This window comes from Chiloscyllium plagiosum, unplaced genomic scaffold, assembly GCF_037043375.1.
Source record: "Chiloscyllium plagiosum isolate Xiang-an unplaced genomic scaffold, Cpla_swu_hap1 HiC_scaffold_50, whole genome shotgun sequence".
NCBI classification, from domain to species: Eukaryota; Metazoa; Chordata; class Chondrichthyes; order Orectolobiformes; family Hemiscylliidae; genus Chiloscyllium; species Chiloscyllium plagiosum.
In genome coordinates, this window is record NW_028270188.1 from 48,785,595 (window position 1) to 48,803,875 (window position 18,281).

The 18,281-nt window shown below is 55.4% G+C and overlaps 1 protein-coding gene across 1 annotated transcript in view; it reads left to right on the top strand.

Annotated features, from left to right (window-relative positions):
* LOC148135297 (atrial natriuretic peptide receptor 1-like) overlaps nt 1-18,281 on the top strand; it is a 183,350-nt gene that overhangs the window by 17,062 nt on the left and 148,007 nt on the right. Inside the window, exons 3-4 of the mRNA XM_087985107.1 lie at nt 2,876-2,989; nt 6,492-6,627. Coding sequence (XP_087841233.1) covers nt 2,876-2,989; nt 6,492-6,627 — 250 coding nt within the window. The remainder of the gene's footprint in view (nt 1-2,875; nt 2,990-6,491; nt 6,628-18,281) is intronic.

Below are 18,281 nucleotides of genomic sequence, written 5' to 3' on the forward strand. Positions count from 1 at the left end.
GTGTGGGGAGTGTGTGTGTGTGGGGTGTGTGTGGGGGGAGTGTGTGTGTGGGGAGCGTGTGTGTGGTGTGTGTTTGTGTGCGATTGTGTGTGGTGTGTGTGTGTGTGGGGTGTGTGAGTGGGTGGGTGGGGGTGTGTGTGTGTGGGGTGTGTGTGTGTGTGTGGGGCATGTGAGTGGGGAGTGTGTGTGTGGGGGATGTGTGTGTGTGGGGGTGGTGTGTGTGGGGGGGGTGTGGTGTGTATGTGGTGTGTCTGTGTGGGTTGTGTGTGTGTGTGTGGTGTGTGGATGTGGGGTGTGCGTGTGGGTGTGTGTGGGGTGTGTGTGTGGGTGTGTGTGGGGGGAGTGTGTGTGGGGTGTTTGTGTGGGTGTGTGTGGGGGGGCTGTGTGTGGTGTGTGTGTGTGGGGTGTGTGTGTGTGTGGTGTGTGTGTGTGTTGGGAGTGTGTGTGTGGTGTGTGTGTGTGGGGGGAGTGTGTGTGTGTGGGGAGTGTGTGTGTGTGTGGGGTGTGTGTGTGTGGTGTGTGTGTGTGTGTGGGGAGTGTGTGTGTGTGGTGTGTGTGTGTGGGGAGTGTGTGCGTGTGTGGGAGTGTGTGTGGGTGTGTGTGGAGAGTGTGTGTGTGTGGTGTGTGTGTGTGGGGAGTGTGTGTGTGTGTGTGGGAGTGTGTGTGTGTGGGAGTGTGTGTGGGTGGGTGTGGAGAATGTGTGTGTGGGGAGTGTGTGTGTGTGGGTGTGGAGAGTGTGTGTGTGGTGTGTGTGTGTGGGGAGTGTGTGAGTGTGGTGTGTGTGTGTGTTGGGAGCATGTGTGTGGTGTGTGTGTGTGGGGAGTGTGTGTGTGTGGGGAGTGTGTGTGTGTGTGGGGTGTGTGTGTGTGTGTGTGTGGGGTGTGTATGTGTGCTGTGTGTGTGTGTGGGGAGTGTGTGTGTGTGGAGTGTGTGTGTGTGGGGAGTGTGTGTGTGTGGGAGTGTGTGTGTGTGTGTGGGAGTGTGTGTGTGTGTGTGTGGAGCGTGTGTGTGTGTGGAGCGTGTGTGTGTGGGGAGTGTGTGTGTGTGGGGAGTGTGTGTGTGTGGGGGAGTGTGTGTGTATGTGGGGAAGTGTGTGTGTGGGGAGTGTGTGTGTGTGTGTGGGGATTGTGTGTGTGTGTGGGGGTGTGTGTGTGGGGGGTATGTGTGTGTGTGGTGTGTGGATGTGGGGTGTGCGTGTGGGTGTGTGTGGGGTGTGTGTGTGGGGTGTGTGTGTGTGGGGTGTGTGTGTGGGGGGTTTGTGTGTGTGTGTGTGGAGTGTGTGTGTGTGTGGGGAGCGTGTGTGTGGGGAGGGTGTGTGTGGGCAGTGTGTGTATGTGGGGAATGTGTGTGTGGGGAGTGTGTGTGTGGGGAGTGTGTGTGTGTTTGTGTGGGGAAGTGTGTGTGTGGTGTGTGTGTGTGGGGAGTGTGTGTGTGTGTGTGGGGGGGGAGCGTGTGTGTGGGGTGTGTGTGTGTGTGGGGAGTGTGTGTGTGTGTGTGGGGAGTGTGTGTGTGTGTGGGGGGGGGGACTGTGTGTGTGGGGTGTGTGTGTGTGTGGGGAGTGTGTGTGTGTGTGTGGGGAGTGTGTGTGTGTGTGTGGGGGGGGAGTGTGTGTGTGGGGTGTGTGTGTGGGTGTGTGTGTGTGTGTGTGAGGAGTGTGTGTGTGTGTGTGTGAGGAGTGTGTGTGTGTGTGTGAGGAGTGTGTGTGTGCGGGGAGTGTGTGTGGGTGTGTGTGTGTGTGGGGAGTGTGTGTGTGTGTGTGTGTGTGTGGAGTGTGTGTGTGTGTGTGTGAGGTGTGTGTGTGTGTGTGTGGGGGGAGTGTGTGTGTGAGAGGAGTGTGTGTGTGAGGAGTGTGTGTGTGAGGAGTGTGTATATGTGTGTGAGAGGAGTGTGTGTGTGAGGAGTGTGTGTGTGTGTGTGTGTGAGGAGTGTGTGTGTCTGAGTAGTGTGTGTGTGTGTGTGAGGAGTGTGTGTGTGTGTGTCTGAGTAGTGTGTGTGTGTGTGAGAGGAGTGTGTGTGTGAGGAGTGTGTGTGTGTGTGTGAGGAGTGTGTGTGTGTGTGTGAGGAGTGTGTGTGCGCGGGGAGTGTGTGTGTGAGGAGTGTGTGTGTGTGTGTGTGTGTGTGTGTGAGGAGTGTGTGTGTGTGTGTGTGAGGAGTGTGTGTGTGTGTGTGTGGGGAGTGTGTGTGTGTGTGTGTGAGGAGTGTGTGTGTGTGTGTGTGTGTGTGAGGAGTGTGTGTGTGTGTGTGTGTGAGGAGTGTGTGTGTGGGGGGAGTGTGTGTGTGTGTGTGTGGGGGGAGTGTGTGTGTGTGTGTGTGTGTGTGAGGAGTGTGTGTGTGTGTGTGTGGGGGGAGTGTGTGTGTGTGTGTGTGGGGGGAGTGTGTGTGTGTGCGGGGAGTGTTGGGGGAGTGTTGGTGGGGGGGGGGTGTCTCGATCCAGCTCCCTCTGTCCATGTCCCTGAACTGTTTGGAAGGTGGTCAGCCAAGTGGACCTCCCAGAATCCGAGTTCCCAGACTGGGGCTGTTGGCCTGGTCCAGCCAGAGGTTGTGTTCACTCTGCGAGCTGCCTCTGAGGAGGCTGGGTCAGGGTCAGGGACTCCCCATGTGGACATACAGGGTGACGTGGGAACAGGATACCAGCCTCTGGGGTTACTTCAGTAACTCTGTCCTCACTCACAGTCGGAGTGAGTCCCACATTCTCCCAGGCACTCGGTAAAGATATTTCTTCCCCTGAATTCCTGTTGGAATTAATCGATGTGTGAGGATAATCACCAATGGGGAGGTATCCATTTGGATTATTCGGGGCAGGCCAGTGGTTGAGTGAGTAAGGTGCAGAATTTATCCAATTGTGTCTCCCACCGGTTGTGTTCCCCTCTGACAGGCAGTCATGGTTATAACGCTGAGAGAGCCTGACAACCGTGAATACCAACAGTTTGTGCACGATCTAAAACTCTACGCCAGGCAGTATTTCAATTTCACCATCGTGGACAGCCTGGTGAGTAGCCGCTAGGTCACAGTCCAGGGCGGTTCGAGGGGATCTGGCTACGTACCAGTCCTGTCAAACTCCCCTGCTCACTTGGTCAACTCACAGTGAGACCCACTGTTACCCTCCCTGTCCACACAGAGTCCAGCCTTCAGTGCTGAGGGAGTGCCGCACTGTCGGAGGGTCAGTGCTGAGGGAGTGCCGCACTGTCGGAGGGTCAGTGCTGAGGGAGTGGGCACTGTCGGAGAGTCAGTGCTGAGGGAGTGCCGCACTGTCGGAGGGTCAGCGCTGAGGGAGTGCTGCACTGTCGGAGGGTCAGTGCTGAGGGAGTGGGTGCTGTCGGAGGGTCAGTGCTGAGGGAGTGGGCCCTGTCGGAGAGTCAGTGCTGAGGGAGTGGGCCCTGTCGGAGGGTCAGTGCTGAGGGAGTGGGCACTGTCGGAGAGTCAGTGCTGAGGGAGTGGGCACTGTCGGAGGGTCAGTGCTGAGGGAGTGGGCACTGTCGGAGGGTCAGTGCTGAGGGAGTGGGCACTGTCGGAGGGTCAGTGCTGAGGGAGTGGGCACTGTCGGAGGGTCAGTGCTGAGGGAATGCCGCACTGTCGGAGGGTCAGTGCTGAGAGAGTGGGCACTGTCGGAGGGTCAGTGCTGAGGGAGTGGGCACTGTCGGAGGGTCAGTGCTGAGGGAGTGGGCACTGTTGGAGGGTCAGTGCTGAGGGAATGCCGCACTGTCGGAGGGTCAGTGCTGAGGGAGTGCCGCACTGTCGGAGGGTCAGTGCTGAGGGAGTGGGCACTGTCGGAGGGTCAGTGCTGAGGGAGTGGGCACTGTCGGAGGGTCAGTGCTGAGGGAGCGCCGCACTGTCGGAGGGTCAGTGCTGAGAGAGTGGGCACTGTCGGAGGGTCAGTGCTGAGGGAGCGCCGCAGTGTCGGAGGGTCAGTGCTGAGGGAGAGCCGCACTGTCGGAGGGTCAGTGCTGAGAGAGTGGGCCCTGTAGGAGGGTCAGTGCTGAGGGAGTGCCGCACTGTCAGAGGGTCAGTGCTGAGGGAGTGCCGCACTGTCGGAGGGTCAGTGCTGAGGGAGCACCGCACTGTCGGGGGGTCAGTGCTGAGGGAGTGGGCACTGTCGGAGGGTCAATGCTGAGGGAGTGGGCACTGTCGGAGGGTCAGCGCTGAGGGAGTGCTGCACTGTCGGAGGGTCAGCGCTGAGGGAGTGGGCACTGTTGAAGGGTCAGTGCTGAGGGAGCGCTGTACTGTCAGAGGGTCAGTGCTGAGGGAGTGGGCACTGTCGGAGGGTCAGTGCTGAGGGAATGGGCACTGTCGGAGGGTCAGTGCTGAGGGTGTGCCGCACTGTCGGAGGGTCAGTGCTGAGGGAGCAGGCACTGTCGGAGGGTCAGTGCTGAGGGAGCGCTGTACTGTCAGAGGGTCAGTGCTGAGGGAGTGGGCACTGTCGGAGGGTCAGTGCTTAGGGAGTGGGCACTGTCGGAGGGTCAGTGCTGAGGGAGTGGGCCCTGTTGGATGGTCAGTGCTGAGGGAATGGGCACTGTCGGAGGGTCAGTGCGGAGAGAGTGGGCACTGTCGGAGGGTCAGTGCTGAGGGAGTGGGCACTGTCGGAGGGTCAGTGCTGAGGGAGTGGGCACTGTTGGAGGGTCAGTGCTGAGGGATGTGGGCCCTGTCAGAGAGTCAGTGCTGAGGGAGTGGGCACTGTCGGAGGGTCAGTACTGAGTGAGTGGGCACTGTCGGAGGGTCAGTGCTGAGGGAGTGGGCACTGTCAGAGGGTCAGTGCTGAGGGAGTGGGCCCTGTCGGAGGGTCAGTGCTGAGAGAGTGGGCCCTGTCGGAGGGTCAGTGCTGAGGGAGTGGGCACTGTCGGAGGGTCAGTGCTGAGGGAGTGGGCACTGTCGGAGGGTCAGTGCTGAGGGAGCGCCGCACTGTTGGAGGGTCAGTGCTGAGGGAGCGCCGCTGTGTCGGAGGGTCAGTGCTGAGGGAGAGCCGCACTGTCGGAGGGTCAGTGCTGAGGGAGTGCTGCACTGTCGGAGGGTCAGTACTGAGGGAGTGGGCACTGTCGGAGGGTCAGTGCTGAGAGAGTGGGCACTGTCGGAGGGTCAGTGCTGAGGGAGTGGGCACTGTCGGAGGGTCAGTGCTGAGGGAGTGGGCACTGTCGGAGGGTCAGTGCTGAGGGAGTGGGCACTGTCGGAGGGTCAGTGCTGAGGGAGTGCCGCACTGTCAGAGGGTCAGTGCTGAGGGAGCGCTGCACTGTCGTAGGGTCAGTGCTGAGAGAGTGGGCACTGTCGGGGGGTCAGTGCTGAGGGAGTGGGCACTGTCAGAGGGTCAGTGCTGAGGTAGTGGGCCCTGTCGGAGGGTCAGTGCTGAGGGAGTGGGCCCTGTCGGATGGTCAGTGCTGAGGGAGTGGGCACTGTCGGAGGGTCAGTGCTGAGAGAGTGGGCACTGTCGGAGGGTCAGTGCGGAGGGAGTGGGCACTGTCGGAGGGTCAGTGCTGAGGGAGTGGGCACTGTCGGAGGGTCAGTGCTGAGGGAGTGGGCACTGTCGGAGGGTCAGTGCTGAGGGAGTGCCGCACTGTCAGAGGGTCTGTGCTGAGGGAGTGGGCACTGTCGGAGGGTCAGTGTTGAAGGAGTGGGCACTGTCGGAGGGTCAGTGCTGAGGGATTGGGCACTGTCGGAGGGTCAGTGCTGTGGGAGTGGGCACTGTCGGAGGGTCACTGCTGAGGGAGCGCCGCACTGTTGGAGGGTCAGTGCTGAGGGAGTGGGCATCTCGGAGGGTCAGTGCTGTGGGAGTGGGCACTGTCGGAGGGTCAGTGCTGAGGGAGTGGGCACTGTCGGAGGGTCAGTGCTGAGGGAGCGCCGCACTGTCGGAGGGTCAGTGCTGAGGGAGTGGGCACTGTCGGAGGGTCAGTGCTGAGGGAGCGCCGCACTGTCGGAGGGTCAGTGCTGAGGGAGTGTGCCCTGTCGGAGGGTCAGTGCTGAGGGGATGCCGCACTGTCGGAGGGTCAGTGCTGAGGGAGCGCCGCCCTGTCGGAGGGTCAGTGCTGAGGGAGTGCCGCACTGTCGGAGGGTCAGTGCTGAGGGAGTGGGCACTGTCGGAGGATCAGTGCTGAGGGAGTGGGCACTGTCGGAGGGTCAGTGCTGAGGGAGTGGGCCCTGTCGGAGGGTCAGTGCTGAGGGAGTGGGCCCTGTCGGAGGGTCAGTGCTGAGGGAGTGGGCCCTGTCGGAGGGTCAGTGCTGAGGGATTGGGCACGGTCGGAGGGTCAGTGCTGAGGGATTGGGCCCTGTCGGAGGGTCAGTGCTGAGGGAGTGGGCCCTGTCGGAGGGTCAGTGCTGAGGGAGTGGGCCCTGTCGGAGGGTCAGTGCTGAGGGATTGGGCACGGTCGGAGGGTCAGTGCTGAGGGATTGGGCCCTGTCGGAGGGACTGACATGTCACTTTCTCTGAGGGTCTGTGAGGCCGCAGCAATCCCTGGGAACTCAGTGATAAGGCCAGCCTGATCACTGCTGGTTTCTGCCTCCTCCAGATGAACTACATTGCGGGAGCGTTCTACGATGGCATTATGCTTTATGCACACGCTCTGAACGAGACCCTCGCTGCTGGCGGGACCACCAGGAATGGGGTAGCCATTACCCAGCAGATGTGGAACCGAACCTTTCAGGGTAAACTGCCGACAACCAATCCTCCATATCAGTGTGCACGTATCTCCCAGTGAGAGACAGAGGTAACAGATACAGAGAGAGAGGGGGGGGACTGAGAGACACCAGTCAGTGTACAGATATCTCCCTGAGAGAGAGAGGGGGGACTGAGAGACACCAGTCAGTGTACAGATATCTCCCTGAGAGAGAGAGAGGGGACTGAGAGACACCAGTCAGTGTACAGACATCTCTCTGAGAGAGAGGGGACTGAGAGACACCAGTCAGTGTACAGAAATCTCCCTGAGAGAGGGAGAGAGGGGACTGAGAGACACCAGTCAGTGTACAGATATCTCCCTGAGAGAGAGAGGGGGGACTGAGAGACACCAGTCAGTGTACAGATATCTCCCTGAGAGAGAGAGAGGGGACTGAGAGACACCAGTCAGTGTACAGATATCTCCCTGAGAGAGAGAGGGGGGACTGAGAGACAGCAGTCAGTGTACAGATATCTCCCTGAGAGAGGGGACTGAGAGACACCAGTCAGTGTACAGATATCTCCGTGAGAGAGGGGGGACTGAGAGACACCAGTCAGTGTACAGATATCTTCCTGAGAGAGAGGGGGGACTGAGAGACACCAGTCAGTGTACAGATATCTCCCTGAGAGAGATGGGACTGAGAGACACCAGTCAGTGTACAGATATCTCCCTGAGAGAGAGGGGACTGAGAGACACCAGTCAGTGTACAGATATCTCCGTGAGAGAGGGGGGACTGAGAGACACCAGTCAGTGTACAGATATCTCCCTGAGAGAGAGAGGGGACTGAGAGACACCAGTCAGTGTACAGATATCTCCCTGAGAGAGAGAGGGGGGACTGAGAGACACCAGTCAGTGTACAGATATCTCCCTGAGAGAGAGAGGGGACTGAGAGACACCAGTCAGTGTACAGATATCTCCCTGAGAGAGAGGGGACTGAGAGACACCAGTCAGTGTACAGATATCTCCCTGAGAGAGAGAGAGGGGACTAAGAGACACCAGTCAGTGTACAGATATCTTCCTGAGAGAGAGAGAGAGGGGACTGAGAGACACCAGTCAGTGTACAGATATCTCCCTGAGAGAGAGAGGGGGGACTGAGAGACACCAGTCAGTGTACAGATATCTCCCTGAGAGAAGGGGGACTGAGAGACACCAGTCAGTGTACAGATATCTCCGTGAGAGAGGGGGGACTGAGAGACACCAGTCAGTGTACAGATATCTCCCTGAGAGAGAGAGGGGGGACTGAGAGACACCAGTCAGTGTACAGATATCTCCCTGAGAGAGAGAGGGGACTGAGAGACACCAGTCAGTGTACAGATATCTCCCTGAGAGAGAGGGGACTGAGAGACACCAGTCAGTGTACAGATATCTCCCTGAGAGAGAGAGAGGGGACTGAGAGACACCAGTCAGTGTACAGATATCTCCCTGAGAGAGAGAGAGGGGACTGAGAGACACCAGTCAGTGTACAGATATCTCCCTGAGAGAGAGAGGGGGGACTGAGAGACACCAGTCAGTGTACAGATATCTCCCTGAGAGAGAGAGGTGGGACTGAGAGACACCAGTCAGTGTACAGATATCTCCCTGAGAGAGAGAGGGGGGACTGAGAGACACCAGTCAGTGTACAGATATCTCCCTGAGAGAGAGGGGACTGAGAGACACCAGTCAGGGTACAGATATCTCCCTGAGAGAGAGAGGGGGGACTGAGAGACACCAGTCAGTGTACAGATATCTCCCTGAGAGAGAGAGGGGACTGAGAGACACCAGTCAGTGTACAGATATCTCCCTGAGAGAGAGAGGGGGGACTGAGAGACACCAGTCAGTGTACAGATATCTCTCTGAGAGAGAGTGAGGGGACTGAGAGACACCAGTCAGTGTACAGATATTTCCCTGAGAGAGTGAGGGGACTGAGAGACACCAGTCAGTGTACAGATATCTCCCTGAGAGAGAGGGGGGGGACTGAGAGACACCAGTCAGTGTACAGATATCTCCCTGAGAGAGTGAGGGGACTGAGAGACACCAGTCAGTGTACAGATATCTCCCTGAGAGAGGGGACTGAGAGACACCAGTCAGTGTACAGATATCTCCCTAAGAGAGGGGGGACTGAGAGACACCAGTCAGTGTACAGATATCTCCCTGAGAGAGGGGACTGAGAGACACCAGTCAGTGTACAGATATCTCCCTGAGAGAGAGGGGGACTGAGAGACACCAGTTAGTGTACAGTTGTCTCCCTGAGAGAGGGGGGACTGAGAGACACCAGTCAGTGTACAGATATCTCCCTGAGAGAGAGAGGGGACTGAGAGACACCAGTCAGTGTACAGATATCTCCCTGAGAGAGAGAGGGGACTGAGAGACATCAGTCAGTGTACAGATATCTCCCTGAGAGAGAGAGGGGGGACTGAGAGACACCAGTCAGTGTACAGATATCTCTCTGAGAGAGAGTGAGGGGACTGAGAGACACCAGTCAGTGTACAGATATCTCCCTGAGAGAGAGGGGACTGAGAGACACCAGTCAGTGTACAGATATCTCCCTGAGAGAGGGGGGACTGAGAGACACCAGTCAGTGTACAGATATCTCCCTGAGAGAGGGGACTGAGAGACACCAGTCAGTGTACAGATATCTCCCTGAGAGAGAGGGGGACTGAGAGACACCAGTCAGTGTACAGATATCTCCCTGAGAGAGAGGGGGGGGGGGACTGAGAGACACCAGTCAGTGTACAGATATCTCCCTGAGAGAGAGGGGGGGGGGACTGAGAGACACCAGTCAGTGTACAGATATCTCCCTGAGAGAGTGAGGGGACTGAGAGACACCAGTCAGTGTACAGATATCTCCCTGAGAGAGGGGACTGAGAGACACCAGTCAGTGTACAGATATCTCCCTAAGAGAGGGGGGACTGAGAGACACCAGTCAGTGTACAGATATCTCCCTGAGAGAGGGGACTGAGAGACACCAGTCAGTGTACAGATATCTCCCTGAGAGAGAGGGGGACTGAGAGACACCAGTTAGTGTACAGTTGTCTCCCTGAGAGAGGGGGGACTGAGAGACACCAGTCAGTGTACCGATATCTCCCTGAGAGAGGGGACTGAGAGACACCAGTCAGTGTACAGATATCTCCCTGAGAGAGAGAGAGAGGGGACTGAGAGACACCAGTCAGTGTACAGATATCTTCCTGAGAGAGAGGGGGGACTGAGAGACACCAGTCAGTGTACAGATATCTCGCTGAGAGAGGGGACTGAGAGACACCCAGTCAGTGTACAGATATCTCCCTGAGAGAGAGAGGGGGGACTGAGAGACACCAGTCAGTGTACAGATATCTCCCTGAGAGAGAGAGGGGGGACTGAGAGACACCAGTCAGTGTACAGATATCTTCCTGAGAGAGGGGGACTGAGAGACACCAGTCAGTGTACAGATATCTCCCTGAGAGAGAGGGGACTGAGAGACATCAGTCAGTGTACAGATATCTCCCTGAGAGAGAGAGAGGGGGACTGAGAGACACCAGTCAGTGTACAGATATCTCCCTGAGAGAGAGGGGAGCGAGAGACACCAGTCAGTGTACAGATATCTCCCTGAGAGAGGGGGGACTGAGAGACACCAGTCAGTGTACAGATATCTCCCTGAGAGAGAGGGGAGTGAGAGAAACCAGTCAGTGTACAGATATCTCCCTGAGAGAGAGGGGACTGAGAGACACCAGTCAGTGTACAGATATCTCCCTGAGGGAGAGAGAGAGGGGACTGAGAGACACCAGTCAGTGTACAGATATCTCCCTGAGAGAGAGAGAGAGGACTGAGAGACATCAGTCAGTGTACAGATATCTCCCTGACAGAGGGGGGACTGAGAGACATCAGTCAGTGTACAGATATCACCGTGAGAGAGGGGGGACTGAGAGACATCAGTCGGTGTACAGATATCTCCCTGAGAGAGAGGGGAGTGAGAGACACCAGTCAGTGTACAGATATCTCCCTGAGAGAGGGGACTGAGAGACATCAGTCAGTGTACAGATATCTCCCTGAGAGAGAGAGAGAGGGGACTGAGAGACACCAGTCAGTGTACAGATATCTCCCTGAGAGAGAGAGGGGACTGAGAGACACCAGTCAGTGTACAGATATCTCCCTGAGAGAGAGGGGACTGAGAGACACCAGTCAGTGTACAGATATCTCCCTGAGAGAGAGAGAGGGGACTGAGAGACACCAGTCAGTGTACAGATATCTCCCTGAGAGAGAGAGAGAGGGGACTGAGAGACACCAGTCAGTGTACAGATATCTCCCTGAGAGAGAGAGGGGGGACTGAGAGACACCAGTCAGTGTACAGATATCTCCCTGAGAGAGAGAGGTGGGACTGAGAGACACCAGTCAGTGTACAGATATCTCCCTGAGAGAGAGAGGGGGGACTGAGAGACACCAGTCAGTGTACAGATATCTCCCTGAGAGAGAGGGGACTGAGAGACACCAGTCAGGGTACAGATATCTCCCTGAGAGAGAGAGGGGGGACTGAGAGACACCAGTCAGTGTACAGATATCTCCCTGAGAGAGAGAGGGGACTGAGAGACACCAGTCAGTGTACAGATATCTCCCTGAGAGAGAGAGGGGACTGAGAGACATCAGTCAGTGTACAGATATCTCCCTGAGAGAGAAAGGGGGGACTGAGAGACACCAGTCAGTGTACAGATATCTCTCTGAGAGAGAGTGAGGGGACTGAGAGACACCAGTCAGTGTACAGATATCTCCCTGAGAGAGTGAGGGGACTGAGAGACACCAGTCAGTGTACAGATATCTCCCTGAGAGAGAGGGGGGGGACTGAGAGACACCAGTCAGTGTACAGATATCTCCCTGAGAGAGTGAGGGGACTGAGAGACACCAGTCAGTGTACAGATATCTCCCTGAGAGAGGGGACTGAGAGACACCAGTCAGTGTACAGATATCTCCCTAAGAGAGGGGGGACTGAGAGACACCAGTCAGTGTACAGATATCTCCCTGAGAGAGGGGACTGAGAGACACCAGTCAGTGTACAGATATCTCCCTGAGAGAGAGGGGGACTGAGAGACACCAGTTAGTGTACAGTTGTCTCCCTGAGAGAGGGGGGACTGAGAGACACCAGTCAGTGTACCGATATCTCCCTGAGAGAGGGGACTGAGAGACACCAGTCAGTGTACAGATATCTCCCTGAGAGAGAGAGAGAGGGGACTGAGAGACACCAGTCAGTGTACAGATATCTCCCTGAGAGAGAGAGAGAGGGGACTGAGAGACACCAGTCAGTGTACAGATATCTCCCTGAGAGAGAGAGAGGGGACTGAGAGACACCAGTCAGTGTACAGATATCTTCCTGAGAGAGAGGGGGGACTGAGAGACACCAGTCAGTGTACAGATATCTCGCTGAGAGAGGGGACTGAGAGACACCCAGTCAGTGTACAGATATCTCCCTGAGAGAGAGAGGGGGGACTGAGAGACACCAGTCAGTGTACAGATATCTCCCTGAGAGAGAGAGGGGGGACTGAGAGACACCAGTCAGTGTACAGATATCTTCCTGAGAGAGGGGGACTGAGAGACACCAGTCAGTGTACAGATATCTCCCTGAGAGAGAGGGGACTGAGAGACATCAGTCAGTGTACAGATATCTCCCTGAGAGAGAGAGAGGGGGACTGAGAGACACCAGTCAGTGTACAGATATCTCCCTGAGAGAGAGGGGAGCGAGAGACACCAGTCAGTGTACAGATATCTCCCTGAGAGAGGGGGGACTGAGAGACACCAGTCAGTGTACAGATATCTCCCTGAGAGAGAGGGGAGTGAGAGAAACCAGTCAGTGTACAGATATCTCCCTGAGAGAGAGGGGACTGAGAGACACCAGTCAGTGTACAGATATCTCCCTGAGAGAGAGAGAGAGGACTGAGAGACATCAGTCAGTGTACAGATATCTCCCTGACAGAGGGGAGACTGAGAGACATCAGTCAGTGTACAGATATCACCGTGAGAGAGGGGGGACTGAGAGACATCAGTCGGTGTACAGATATCTCCCTGAGAGAGAGGGGAGTGAGAGACACCAGTCAGTGTACAGATATCTCCCTGAGAGAGGGGACTGAGAGACATCAGTCAGTGTACAGATATCTCCCTGAGAGAGAGGGGAGTGAGAGACACCAGTCAGTGTACAGATATCTCCCTGAGAGAGGGGACTGAGAGACATCAGTCAGTGTACAGATATCTCCCTGAGAGAGAGAGGGGACTGAGAGACACCAGTCAGTGTACAGATATCTCCCTGAGAGAGAGAGAGAGAGAGGGGATGAGAGACACCAGTCAGTGTACAGATATCTCCCTGAGAGAGAGAGGGGGGACTGAGAGACATCAGTCTGTGTACAGATATCTCCCTGAGAGAGAGAGAGAGGGGACTGAGAGACACCAGTCAGTGTACAGATATCTCCCTGAGAGAGAGAGGGGACTGAGAGACACCAGTCAGTGTACAGATATCTCCCTGAGAGAGAGAGAGAGGGGACTGAGAGACACCAATCAGTGTACAGATATCTCCCTGAGAGAGAGAGGGGACTGAGAGACAGCAGTCAGTGTACAGATATCTCCCTGAGAGAGGGGACTGAGAGACACCAGTTAGTGTACAGATATCTCCCTGAGAGAGAGAGAGGGGACTGAGAGACATCAGTCAGTGTACAGATATCTCCCTGAGAGAGAGGGGACTGAGAGACACCAGTCAGTGTACAGATATCTCCCTGAGAGAGGGGACTGAGAGACACCAGTCAGTGTACAGATATCTCCCTGAGAGAGGGGGGACTGAGAGACACCAGTCAGTGTACAGATATCTCCCTGAGAGAGGGGACTGAGAGACACCAGTCAGTGTACAGATATCTCCCTGAGAGAGAGAGAGAGGGGGACAGAGAGACACCAGTCAGTGTACAGATATCTCCCTGAGAGAGGGGGGACTGAGAGACACCAGTCAGTGTACAGATATCTCCCTGAGAGAGGGGACTGAGAGACATCAGTCAGTGTACAGATATCTCCCTGAGAGAGGGGGGACTGAGAGACACCAGTCAGTGTACAGATATCTCCCTGAGAGAGGGGACTGAGAGACACCAGTCAGTGTACAGATATCTCACTGAGAGAGAGAGGACTGAGAGACATCAGTCAGTGTACAGATATCTCCCTGAGAGAGGGGACTGAGAGACACCAGTCAGTGTACAGATATCTCCCTGAGAGAGAGAGAGAGGGGACTGAGAGACACCAGTCAGTGTACAGATATCTCCCTGAGAGAGAGAGGGGACTGAGAGACACCAGTCAGTGTACAGATATCTCCCTGAGAGACAGAGAGAGGGGACTGAGAGACACCAGTCAGTGTACAGATATCTCCCTGAGAGAGAGAGGGGGACTGAGAGACACCAGTCAGTGTACAGATATCTCCCTGAGAGAGAGGGGACTGAGAGACACCAGTCAGTGTACAGATATCTTCCTGAGAGAGTGGGGGGACTGAGAGACACCAGTCAGTGTACAGATATCTCGCTGAGAGAGGGGACTGAGAGACACCCAGTCAGTGTACAGATATCTCCCTGAGAGAGAGAGGGGGGACTGAGAGACAGCAGTCAGTGTACAGATATCTTCCTGAGAGAGGGGGACTGAGAGACACCAGTCAGTGTACAGATATCTCCCTGAGAGAGGGGACTGAGAGACACCAGTCAGTGTACAGATATCTCCCTAAGAGAGGGGGGACTGAGAGACACCAGTCAGTGTACAGATATCTCCCTGAGAGAGGGGACTGAGAGACACCAGTCAGTGTACAGATATCTCCCTGAGAGAGAGGGGGACTGAGAGACACCAGTCAGTGTACAGATATCACCCTGAGAGAGGGGACTGAGAGACACCAGTCAGTGTACAGATATCTCCCTGAGAGAGAGAGAGAGGGGACTGAGAGACACCAGTCAGTGTACAGATATCTTCCTGAGAGAGAGGGGGGACTGAGAGACACCAGTCAGTGTACAGATATCTCGCTGAGAGAGGGGACTGAGAGACACCCAGTCAGTGTACAGATATCTCCCTGAGAGAGAGAGGGGGGACTGAGAGACACCAGTCAGTGTACAGATATCTCCCTGAGAGAGAGAGGGGGGACTGAGAGACACCAGTCAGTGTACAGATATCTTCCTGAGAGAGGGGTCTGAGAGACACCAGTCAGTGTACAGATATCTCCCTGAGAGAGAGGGGACTGAGAGACATCAGTCAGTGCACAGATATCTCCCTGAGAGAGAGAGAGGGGGACTGAGAGACACCAGTCAGTGTACAGATATCTCCCTGAGAGAGAGGGGAGCGAGAGACACCAGTCAGTGTACAGATATCTCCCTGAGAGAGGGGGGACTGAGAGACACCAGTCAGTGTACAGATATCTCCCTGAGAGAGAGGGGAGTGAGAGAAACCAGTCAGTGTACAGATATCTCCCTGAGAGAGAGGGGACTGAGAGACACCAGTCAGTGTACAGATATCTCCCTGAGGGAGAGAGAGAGGGGACTGAGAGACACCAGTCAGTGTACAGATATCTCCCTGAGAGAGAGAGAGAGGACTGAGAGACATCAGTCAGTGTACAGATATCTCCCTGACAGAGGGGGGACTGAGAGACATCAGTCAGTGTACAGATATCACCGTGAGAGAGGGGGGACTGAGAGACATCAGTCGGTGTACAGATATCTCCCTGAGAGAGAGGGGAGTGAGAGACACCAGTCAGTGTACAGATATCTCCCTGAGAGAGGGGACTGAGAGACATCAGTCAGTGTACAGATATCTCCCTGAGAGAGAGAGAGAGGGGACTGAGAGACACCAGTCAGTGTACAGATATCTCCCTGAGAGAGAGAGAGGCGAAACTGAGAGACATCAGTCGGTGTACAGATATCTCCCTGAGAGAGAGGGGAGTGAGAGACACCAGTCAGTGTACAGATATCTCCCTGAGAGAGGGGACTGAGAGACATCAGTCAGTGTACAGATATCTCCCTGAGAGAGAGAGGGGACTGAGAGACACCAGTCAGTGTACAGATATCTCCCTGAGAGAGAGAGAGAGAGAGGGGATGAGAGACACCAGTCAGTGTACAGATATCTCCCTGAGAGAGAGAGAGGGGACTGAGAGACATCAGTCTGTGTACAGATATCTCCCTGAGAGAGAGAGAGAGGGGACTGAGAGACACCAGTCAGTGTACAGATATCTCCCTGAGAGAGAGAGGGGACTCAGAGACACCAGTCAGTGTACAGATATCTCCCTGAGAGAGAGAGAGAGGGGACTGAGAGACACCAATCAGTGTACAGATATCTCCCTGAGAGAGGGGACTGAGAGACACCAGTTAGTGTACAGATATCTCCCTGAGAGAGAGAGAGGGGACTGAGAGACATCAGTCAGTGTACAGATATCTCCCTGAGAGAGAGGGGACTGAGAGACACCAGTCAGTGTAAAGATATCTCCCTGAGAGAGTGAGGGGACTGAGAGACACCAGTCAGTGTACAGATATCTCCCTGAGAGAGGGGGGACTGAGAGACACCAGTCAGTGTACAGATATCTCCCTAAGAGAGGGGGGACTGAGAGACACCAGTCAGTGTACAGATATCTCCCTGAGAGAGGGGACTGAGAGACACCAGTCAGTGTACAGATATCTCCCTGAGAGAGAGGGGGACTGAGAGACACCAGTTAGTGTACAGTTGTCTCCCTGAGAGAGGGGGGACTGAGAGACACCAGTCAGTGTACAGATATCTCCCTGAGAGAGGGGACTGAGAGACACCAGTCAGTGTACAGATATCTCCCTGAGAGAGAGAGAGAGGGGACTGAGAGACACCAGTCAGTGTACAGATATCTTCCTGAGAGAGAGGGGGGACTGAGAGACACCAGTCAGTGTACAGATATCTCGCTGAGAGAGGGGACTGAGAGACACCCAGTCAGTGTACAGATATCTCCCTGAGAGAGAGGGGACTGAGAGACACCAGTCAGTGTACAGATATCTCCCTGAGAGAGAGGGGACTGAGAGACACCAGTCAGTGTACAGATATCTCCCTGAGAGAGAGAGAGGGGACTAAGAGACACCAGTCAGTGTACAGATATCTTCCTGAGAGAGAGAGAGAGGGGACTGAGAGACACCAGTCAGTGTACAGATATCTCCCTGAGAGAGAGAGGGGGGACTGAGAGACAGCAGTCAGTGTACAGATATCTCCCTGAGAGAAGGGGGACTGAGAGACACCAGTCAGTGTACAGATATCTCCGTGAGAGAGGGGGGACTGAGAGACACCAGTCAGTGTACAGATATCTCCCTGAGAGAGAGAGGGGGGACTGAGAGACACCAGTCAGTGTACAGATATCTCCCTGAGAGAGAGAGGGGACTGAGAGACACCAGTCAGTGTACAGATATCTCCCTGAGAGAGAGGGGACTGAGAGACACCAGTCAGTGTACAGATATCTCCCTGAGAGAGAGAGAGGGGACTGAGAGACACCAGTCAGTGTACAGATATCTCCCTGAGAGAGAGAGAGAGGGGACTGAGAGACACCAGTCAGTGTACAGATATCTCCCTGAGAGAGAGAGGGGGGACTGAGAGACACCAGTCAGTGTACAGATATCTCCCTGAGAGAGAGAGGGGGGACTGAGAGACACCAGTCAGTGTACAGATATCTCCCTGAGAGAGAGGGGACTGAGAGACACCAGTCAGGGTACAGATATCTCCCTGAGAGAGAGAGGGGGGACTGAGAGACACCAGTCAGTGTACAGATATCTCCCTGAGAGAGAGAGGGGACTGAGAGACACCAGTCAGTGTACAGATATCTCCCTGAGAGAGAGAGGGGACTGAGAGACATCAGTCAGTGTACAGATATCTCCCTGAGAGAGAGAGGGGGGACTGAGAGACACCAGTCAGTGTACAGATATCTCTCTGAGAGAGAGTGAGGGGACTGAGAGACACCAGTCAGTGTACAGATATCTCCCTGAGAGAGTGAGGGGACTGAGAGACACCAGTCAGTGTACAGATATCTCCCTGAGAGAGAGGGGGGGGACTGAGAGACACCAGTCAGTGTACAGATATCTCCCTGAGAGAGTGAGGGGACTGAGAGACACCAGTCAGTGTACAGATATCTCCCTGAGAGAGGGGACTGAGAGACACCAGTCAGTGTACAGATATCTCCCTAAGAGAGGGGGGACTGAGAGACACCAGTCAGTGTACAGATATCTCCCTGAGAGAGGGGACTGAGAGACACCAGTCAGTGTACAGATATCTCCCTGAGAGAGAGGGGGACTGAGAGACACCAGTTAGTGTACAGTTGTCTCCCTGAGAGAGGGGGGACTGAGAGACACCAGTCAGTGTACAGATATCTCCCTGAGAGAGGGGACTGAGAGACACCAGTCAGTGTACAGATATCTCCCTGAGAGAGAGAGAGAGGGGACTGAGAGACACCAGTCAGTGTACAGATATCTTCCTGAGAGAGAGGGGGGACTGAGAGACACCAGTCAGTGTACAGATATCTCGCTGAGAGAGGGGACTGAGAGACACCCAGTCAGTGTACAGATATCTCCCTGAGAGAGAGAGGGGGGACTGAGAGACACCAGTCAGTGTACAGATATCTCCCTGAGAGAGAGAGGGGGGACTGAGAGACACCAGTCAGTGTACAGATATCTTCCTGAGAGAGGGGGACTGAGAGACACCAGTCAG